At 42.5% G+C, this 9,545-nt stretch overlaps 1 protein-coding gene across 1 annotated transcript; it reads right to left on the bottom strand.

The window, feature by feature from the left end:
- Positions 1–395: 395 nt before the first annotated feature.
- si:dkey-202g17.3 (amino acid transporter heavy chain SLC3A2) lies at positions 396–7,998 on the bottom strand. The gene is made up of 9 exons (XM_061682366.1): positions 7,623–7,998; positions 4,788–4,940; positions 4,617–4,702; positions 4,463–4,540; positions 4,324–4,379; positions 3,391–3,586; positions 2,142–2,246; positions 2,024–2,056; positions 396–779 (listed from the first exon to the last, which is right to left on the bottom strand). The coding sequence occupies exons 1-9, from the start codon at positions 7,996–7,998 to the stop codon at positions 396–398; spliced, it is 1,467 nt and encodes a 488-aa protein (XP_061538350.1).
- Between the last annotated feature and the right edge of the window lie 1,547 nt (positions 7,999–9,545).

Here is a 9,545-nt window from a genome sequence, read left to right as displayed (position 1 = left end):
CTGTATTTCAATGTTGGTCTGGTGGTACTTGAAAATCAAAGTATTTTTTTTGAGGTGGTAGCGGAGAGGCTTTTTTGTTCTATTCCACCACTTGGTGGCCTTCGCAGTACGATGCTTGACTCTCAGTGGCGCTAAGTGGAGAAAACCTGTTTGACACAGACAAATGAGGTTGTCATTTGTTGTATAAGTAACTAAACAGCTGCAGCAGGTTCCACATCTTCTCCTAACACAAACCACTTGATTGCAACATTTCAAAGGTCTCAAGAGAAAATTTAGCATTGAAAAAAAAAGTTGGCTGGAGATCTAATCCTTTTTATTTCACTGACACAATAGCACCCACCATGGGGACTATAACAATTTTTAAAAAATGTCATGTTGTTTACTGTATATGGACATTATGAGTAGTTCCCTGGCTCAAACAGTTTGACGACCACGGCTTCGCGGGGCCGCAGCACCAGCGTATGGAGGGTGACGGCGCCCAGGCGGTCCATCGCCGTACTGGCCACAAAGACACCGGCCTCGGGCAGCCTGATCTCCCAGGCGGGATCCAGGCCGCGGGGCTCGGACCCGGTGTTGAGCAGCACCAGGAAGTGGACGCAGCCCCACGAGCGAAGGAAGGCCAGGACGGGCGGCGACGACGGAGAGGACAGCGTTGCGTTGGAGGAGTCGTTGAAGGGGAGGAAGGTGAAGCTTCCGAAGAGGAGAGCTTCTTCACGCGCTCTGTTGTGACTCAGGGAGCTGAAGAGGGCCACTATGGAACGCTTCAACTTGACCTTTTCCTGAAGAAGAAGACAGTGGTACGGTCCGTTTCTGTCTTTTCAAGGCAGAGGTAGAAAAAGACTCTGAAAAACACTCTGTACGCTAGTGACGGGAATTTCGGCTCTGTTCAGAGAGCTGGCTCAGCTCCCAAAGAAGACTTTCGACTCCTGAACGGCTCTTAATTTAGGATTTTTTTGTAGGCCTTTATTTTACCATAACTATGCAAAAATAATGGTTTGTGTGTTGAAAACCTTTCCATGTGTAGTGTTGTTATGAGAAGCCTTCCAATTGCCTAATTTTGTGCATTTATTCTGTTACAAAACCATTCGTTTTTGTTTAATATTTTAAGCAAACATTTTATTGCACAAATTAACAACAAAACTGCAAATAAATCCACAGAACAGAACAAGAACCAAATACTCACACACACTTCTCAGCGCCCCCCTTTCTGTTTTCACATAATGGTATGATCCTATTGCCTCACATCTGATTGACTGTGTTCAGAATCAATCATTCACATTCAAACTCATGTCAAATGGGAGTCAGCATACACTTGCCACTGATTAACCCCAACTATAGTTCAAATTTTGTAGTAGGCTTTTCCTGACGTTTTTGTAGTCCCATCTCTCATCGTTTGCTTTCAAAACCATGCCGTTAGGTTAACTGAAGACTAAATTGTCCATAGGTGTGAATATGTGTACGAATGGTTGTTTGTCTACGGACCCCACCTCTCGCCCCAAGTCAGCTGGGGACCCGCGACCCCAATGAGGACAACCGAATGGATGATCGACAGCAGTGATTCTCAAAGTGTGGTATGCTGGCTGTCTCTAGTGTTATACGAAGAATCACGGATTTAAATGTATAACCATTTGTTAAGTACAGCTTAGTTGTATTGAACGTCTAAGTAAAATACTGTTGCATTGAACATCTTTGAAATGCTCGTTTTTAAACATTTAGGTACATTTTTTTTTTAACTTACGTGCAACACTTTTTAACTGACTCATTATTCAAGTACAGTTTTTTTATATTCCTCTCCATAAGTGCAGTGTTAATGTTCAAACTCTGCAGAATGTTACATTGGCTTACAATCATATTAAATATCCTTTTTTAGGAATTACACGAATGTACCCCTCCCCCTGCCGCACCATTTTTTTTTTTTTACTATAATTTGTATGTTCCAGGACCAATAGGTACAGCTGTAAAAGTGCAAAGAGTACAAAAACGGTACCTTTGGGACAATAAACATAATGCTATTACTACTTACTGTGAAGTCAGATGATTTGCTGCCATTTCCTCCCTGCAATGACCCATTATGTGGAAACAAAAAGGTTTATGCATGTTTATTATTTCAAATGCAATACAATGTAAAGCTTTGACTAAACCTGTGCGTGGTCCAGTTGGTCATATTGGACCACGGGGGTCCCTGGCAGTGTCATGAGCAACACCAGCAGCAGTCTCCTCAAGTCAAAAGGTGCTTTTCCTCCAACCTAACACGAGACAAGTTGTCTTTTAAACCTTCACGCCATGATGTCAGATGATACATTTTCACTTATTTATAAGCGTGAAATCAATTATTAACACATCATGAACAATCAAGGTATGGAAAATGAAAGCTTTTCAAGTAAAAATGATTTAAATGAATTGAACACACAGTTCTTAATCATTTAAAAAGTCCCTTTTTTATTCGTCTGATCGAAAAATGTGTGAATGTTTTCTTTCAAGTGAAATGCCAGAAAAAGAAAGGAATTGAGGACTTTACTGGAGGTTCTTTTTCAGGCCATATGTGCTTTCCCTGGTAGCACAGTGGACAACTGGTTAGCACAACTGCCTCACAGTTCTGAGGACGAGGGTTCCAATCTGGCCTCGCCTGTGTAGACTATGCATGTTCTCCCCGTGCCTGTGTGGGTTTTCTCCGGGTACTCCGGTTTTCTCCCACATCCTAAAAAGACGCATCGTAGTTTGATTGATGACTCTAAATTGCCCGTAAGTGTGAATGTGAGTGGGAATGGTTGTTTGTTTCTATGTGCCCTGCGATTGGCTGGCGACCAGGTCAGGGTGTACCCCGCCTCTCGCCCAGAGTCAGCTGAGATAGGCTCCAGCACGCCCGCAACCCTAGTGAGCATCAGCAGAATGGATGGATGGATGTCCTTTCCCAAGGAACTATAGGAATTATCAGAAGACCGTTGTGTGTTACAATCACGGGAACAGAATTGGCTCGACCCAATGTGGCGACCGAGGTGAGATTTTATATGGCACCCAACTCCATCAGTGATTTACATACACGTACAAAATAAATCAAATACAGTATTATTTTTATAATTTTCTTTAATTTATAAAATAACATGACACCCAATTTCAAAATATTAAAAAAATAAATAAATAAATAAATAATTACATAAGTATAATGAAAAACGTAATCGATACACAGTCTACTTATTTGGTATCATATGTAGCAGGACGAATTGGACATTGCTTGACATTTGAATCTATGTTGGCTCAATAAAGGTCGGCAAACACTGTGCTACAATACGGATTCTTAGTTTTTTTAACATACATGATTCTGAAATGTTGATTGTCATATCACAGCATTCATAGCAATCTCTAGATCACACACACGTTCGCAGTTCTTACCATCCAGCCAAGCCACGTGTCTTCAGTCATCTGCAGGTGAGTCTCAATGGCGCCGGCCACCTGGCGGGCCGACAGCGGGCGAGGCGAGTCGGGCAGCACGGATCTCAGGACCACGTCCACCAAGGTGACGTTGAGTTGCTGGCCAGAGACTCTCAGCGGGGGAAGGAGCTCTCGCGTCTGTTTGGCCACAACAATCCTGATAAAACAAAACACACTTGTGTCGTCTTATTGGTGAATTGGAGACAAATGACACGAGTGATCCCATTTGATTGGCCCAACGGGCGCCCTACGCGGAAGTCGAAGATTGAGTTTAAAAATAGATGCGCACACGCAAGAATGGATAAATAAAAGTAGCGAACGGCGTGTCGATCATTGTAACGGAGTAAAAGTATCAATCCTTCTTCACATAAATACTCAAGTAAAAGTAAAACATAGGGTGCATTTAAAGTACTCTGACATGTACAGTTTATCGAAAATGTTACTTGAGTAAACATAACGGAGTAAATGTAGCGCGTTACTAGCCACCTCTGGTCATTACTGACTACTACCTCTGCCTCACAGTTCAAATGGGTTCAAATGTGTGGAGTTTGCAAGTTCTCCCTGTGCCTGCGTGGGTTTTCTCCGAGTACTCCGGTTTCCACCCACATCCCAAAAACATGGTCGGTTGATTGAAGACTCTAACTTGCCCGTAGGTGTGAATGTGAGTACGAATGGTTGTTTGTTTATGTGTGGTGCACCCCGCCTCTCGCCCAGAGTCAGCTGGGATAAGTTCAAGCTCGCCCGTGACCCTAGCACAAATGAAATTCATAAATCAAGGCACCTCTGTATTTGTAAGAAACAATAAATAATTGATTTGAGTTATTAGGGAATTGCAGACTTTAGACATAAAAGTGAGTGTAATCTATCCAGCAGTGTATCTGCAATCAACAATACCTTTCTTCATCTTCTTTATTGAACTCCTCCAAAATACTTCTCCACAGGATCAGAGACTGCAATCAAAATATCTTGATTCATTAATCATTTTAAATGGATTTTACAAAAAAAAAAGCTCTACAGGCGGCAAGGAATTTACCTCTTCTGTATAGGCTGCATCTGTGTCACAAATCAAAAATCCCACCACACCTTGACCCAACCAGAAGCGAAGTGCGTGCTGCGGTCATTTTAATGAACATTTTAGCAAATGCAGCATCACTACAAATATTTTTAGTGACGAGAGCATGTTAGACCTGTGTGGCATCCAAAGCTTCTTTCGTCTCGTCTTCACGAGTCCCAAAGAGCTGCACATCGCACACATCCAGTACCACTTTGAGGCCTTGAAAGGAGACATCAACACCCAAACATCTGAGGAAGAATTGAGAACGATGATTCCAGCCAAAAACCTTCTTTGGCTCACTCACCCACTCTGTCGCTCTCGCCGAGCAGATGCTGGACGTGCGGCAGCGCTCCTGAGCGCCCCCCGCTCTCGGTGGCGTTTATCGGGTCAAACAAGCCCCTCAGGATGAGCGCGCTGATGCCCAAAGACTTGAAGTAAGGAAGCTGGTCACACAGCGCTTTGTTTTTAAAAAGAAATTAAAAATACATACGTACTGTATGTTGATCATGTTATCTGGACAATATGGTGCAAAAGTCAACAGACTCCATGGTTGGTTTGCGCTATATTGGCATACAATGAATACATTACTCATGGATTGCTCCACTGTGGAACGGTGTAATTGTTAGGATTTCAAATTGCCCCAAAGTTAGGGTTTCAAACATTTTTGTTAGTGTTTCATATTTGGGTTTCAAACGAGGAGTCAGGTTTTTAAACTAGGGTTTTGGATTTCGAATTGGAGTTTCGAACGAGGTTTAGGGATCCAACTAAGGGTTTCAAATCAAGATTTTTAAGCCTAGGTTAGGTTTTCAAAATGGTTAGGATTTCAACACAGTCCCAGGTCAGAAATATACCTCCCGTCACTGGTTTCAAACCGAGGTTATAGTTTTTACATGATCAGGATTTTTGGGGCCGATCACCAAGTCTAAAAAAGCGATGACCGATCACCGATCCGATCACATGATGGAGCAATGTGTCTATTTAAATGTTCATTTACTGTATGTACTTGTGTACTGTATACTGAGTATCTTAAAGTATTCTATATTCAGGTCATGTATTCTGATCAGTCAGGTCAAACCAACATTATTACAACATGACAGAAATGATGGGTGCTAAATTACTGTAATTAAATTATCCATCCATTTTCAACACCGCTTCTCCTGGTTAGGGTCGCGGGACGCTGGAGCCTATCCCAGCTGACTTCGGGCGAAAGGCGGACTACACCCTAAACTGGTCGCCAGTCAGTCACAGGGCACATTCGCACTCACATTCACACCGTCACTGAGTGGGAACTGAACCCACGCTGCCCACACCAAAGCCAGGCGAGTGTACCACTACACCATCAGTGACTTGTAATTAAATTACTTTATTGTAATTCAATGACTTCACACACACCGAAACTTTAGAGCATGATTCAACAGAACGCTGGCATGTTTACGTACAACTGTTAGTGCCAGCACTAGCTTGCAAGGCTACATAACGATTGGTTGCCTGCTTCCAAGCCGTATCGTATTAAACGTACGTGAACATACCTCAAGCAAGCCTTGAATTAAAGTCCTCTCCCGAGTACCGGTGACCGGTTTTTCCCCATTTTGTTCTTACAAGACACACGACACGATCCGTTGTTGTTGTCATCGCCATGGTAACAAGTGTGTCCGGTCGCATTTGAGTTGACAAGATAAAGCCCAGTGTTCGTAAAAGACGGGATGCAGTGGTATTGGAATACAGGATTTTATTGCAGGAGTCTGACATAGTGCAATCGTGAAAGACCAAATTTGTCTGAGCCACGCTTTACATGTTACATGGCCATGTTTAAAAAAAAAACTTTATCGGCAGTCAGCTATTTACGGTTCTACGTCAAAAGACCCGACAAGGCTAAAAATAAACTCACTTTTGGATTCAACTATACTGTACACAGTAAATGTCTTTTACAGAACCGATCAATGACGTCAATGATCGGAACAGCGAATTATCAGCCAATCAGCATAAAATGCTAATTATCAGCTGATGCTGATCAAGCAGATCAGATCGGTGTAAAGTCTCATTTTAAACTAGGGTTTGGGGTTTACATTAGGGTTTCAAGCTAACATTGGGGGTTCAAGCTAAGGTTATGGCTTCAAACAAGGATTTTAAGCGTTTTAAACCAGGGTTTAAGCCCTGTTTAGGGTTTAAAGGAAATTTTAGGGTTTCAATTAGTGTTTCAAGCCAGGCTCAGGGATTTAAACTGGGTTTACAAGCCTGGGTAAGGGTTTCAAACTACAGTTATGGTTTTAAGATAACCCTATCTTCACGTTCAGGTTTCAGGCCTGGTTTACGGTGTTGAGCCAGAGTTAGCCTGTCAAGCAAAAGTCAAGGTTTCATATTAGGGTTTCACTTACAGTAGTTTAAATGATACCTTAACATATCTTTCTCAAACTCCTCTCATCACCTATTGATCTCTATAAAAATGTCGTTTTCTGTTTTACATGAATGAAATGAATGGTAAATAAATGCTATGGACTAACCAGCCATAACATTAGGTACACCTGCTAATAAGATCCAGTATGAGCTGTCTCAACAAGTCTCCATTAAAAAAAGATATGACCGGTCTTATTCTTGGTAACAATGCTGACTTATGATTTGTACCGAATGTGGTTTTGAGTGGGTGTTTTTTTTTATTTTTATTTTTTTTTGCTGTGTCTGCACAAAGACAGTGCTGAGCTCAGACGATGAGTGTTAAAAACAAAAACAACAGGTTATCAAGAGGAGTTATCTTTGTCAAGAAATTATAGCTATCATTAGATTGTGAAAGTGTACCAGTGAGTACGTGTACATCCTTAAGTGAAACAACCAATCACATACGCACATGTTATATAACAGGTGTTTGCATTAGATTTATTGATCATGTTTATATGTATATACTGTCTCCTGTACAGTACCTTCCACGAATGTAGGCATGACCTAATGTCTGTGATTGCTCTCTGGACCGCTAGGGGGCACACAATAACAACAAAGAGCCCAATTGTAACTGCCAAAGAAGTCAAGGCTACAGGTACCCGGCAACTGTGCGACAGTTTGAACTGAAGAACAAAACAAAAAACGACAGCTGTAATGGGCTATAATGGAGTTCACAAAGACTGATAATTGAGCTTTTGTGTCTCACCGTCGACGGCCCCTGAGCTCCCAGGTGGCGTCGCGTTGAAGAGGTCAGGCTGCAGCTGAAAAAAGAGCGACTCCTGCCACCAAGCCAGCGGCGTCGCCACGGGCCGCGGGCTGGTGACGATGATGGCCACGGCGGTCGCCAACATGGCCATCCACGCCAGCCAGAAGAGCACGACCAGGTAGCAGCGTAGCCTCCTCCAGGCGGGCCCGCCCGCCGACTCCTCCAGCGCCTCCTTGCTCATGGGCCGCCGCTCCTGTTCTTCCTCCCCCGCTAATTGGAGCAGAGCGGCCGTCTCCGAGGAGCCGGCGGCCCCCCTGGCCGAGAGGCCCGGGCGGTCCACGCTGCCGTAGCCAGTGTCGCCGACGTTTAGGGGCATGGCGCTGGGCTGCAGGTAAGAGGGGTTGCTTGTTACATTTTTCTGCCTGTTACAGGTGTTTTATATGACGCCAAATTCAAATGGTGAAGGCGCCTTATGCATTTGTCAAGGCCATTTATTTTGCCTTCATTATTCTTTTCCTGACAACAGAGCAGACCTTTTGTTAATATTTTTTTTTTTAAATATGTACTTACAGGAATTGTAAGTAGTTACAGGATCAACTTTAGCACAAAGAATGAAAAAAAAAAAAATTATTCTTTTGATAATATTGAACTGCCCCTGTGAGCCGACCTCGGATAAAACAAAAATCTGCTATAAATATTTGATTAAAAGCTGAATGCAACACCTTCTAGTATACTTACTCTATAATGAAATCCACAATGCATTAGAAGACATAAAAGATTGAATTACATTGTGTACACAATGTAGTTCAGTTGATGTGTTAGTAAATGCACATAATAACAATATTACAAATAACACATCAAAAATAAAATAATACAGGGTGTCCCAAAAGCCACGTTTCCATTCTAAGGATATATATATATATATATATATATATATATATATATATATTACTAAAATATTTTTATTTATATAATATGGTCTACATCCATGGTTCGAAAACCTTTTATACCAAGTACCACCTCAAAACATATTTAACTCTCCAAGTATTGGCTTTTTTACACTGTCATTATCCTCGCACTGCATGTTTAGATCATTTTATTTTATTTTTTATTTTACTGTATTTTATGAGTTTGTGTTAGTTTTGTTGTATATTCCAATGTTGTTTTTTTTAAATATGTTTTGTTTTATTTCAAGTTTAGGGCTACAGATGGAAGTTAGCCTTCTGTTAAATCTGGTGCAAGCATGTTTTCTTGTATTTTGATATTGATTAATGTATATACACATTTTCCATAAACAAAAAAAAACAAGTATGACCAACATTAAAATACAGTGGCATGGTTGGCCACTTGGTGGCCGCCGCACACCAAGTGATGCGGCTGAACGCGGATGAAGTTGGGTGTCATGAAAGAAAAATTGCAGTCAGCAACTCTTTGCTGCACACAAAGCATCAAACATCTTCAGGTACACTGCAACAGAAACACTGTGACATTGTATCGGGTTTTGAGGCTCCACATACAATTATACTGTACTGTATTATTTTGAATCGAACAAAACATTTACCGTTGTGGTAAAGGAGGAGCTAAGCCTAAAGGCGAAGCTCTCGATTTACCGGTCGATCTACGTTCCTACCCTCACCCATGGTCACGAGCTGTGGGTCGTGACCGAAAGAAGAAGATCCCAGATACAAGCGGCCAAAATAAGTTTCCTCCGCAGGATGTCCGGGCTCTTTAGAGATAGGGTGAGAAGCTTAGTCATCCGGGAGGATCTCAGAGTAGAGCCGCTGCTCCTCGGCATCGAGAGGAGCCAGATGAGGTGGCTGGGGCATCTAATTCGGATGCCTTCCGGCCACCTCCCTGGTGAGGTGTTCCGGGCACGTCCCACCGGGAGGAGACCCCGGGGACGACCCAGGACATGCTGGGGAG

Source organism: Phycodurus eques, chromosome 7, assembly GCF_024500275.1.
Source record: "Phycodurus eques isolate BA_2022a chromosome 7, UOR_Pequ_1.1, whole genome shotgun sequence".
In the NCBI taxonomy this organism is placed as follows: domain Eukaryota; kingdom Metazoa; phylum Chordata; class Actinopteri; order Syngnathiformes; family Syngnathidae; genus Phycodurus; species Phycodurus eques.
This window is presented reverse-complemented; position numbering and strand designations above follow the sequence as displayed.

What these genes read in the sequence shown, in the direction of transcription:
- si:dkey-202g17.3 (XM_061682366.1), bottom strand. Translation starts at nt 7,998, where the DNA reads ATGCCCCTAAACGTCGGCGACACTGGCTACGGCAGCGTGGACCGCCCG. An exon ending in CGGCGAGAGCGACAGAGTGG is followed by an intron (nt 4,703 to 4,787) that starts GTGAGTGAGCCA and finishes TCTCCTTTCAAG; the next exon opens with GCCTCAAAGTGGTACTGGAT. An exon ending in AATAAAGAAGATGAAGAAAG is followed by an intron (nt 3,587 to 4,323) that starts GTATTGTTGATT and finishes TTGTTTTATCAG; the next exon opens with GATTGTTGTGGCCAAACAGA.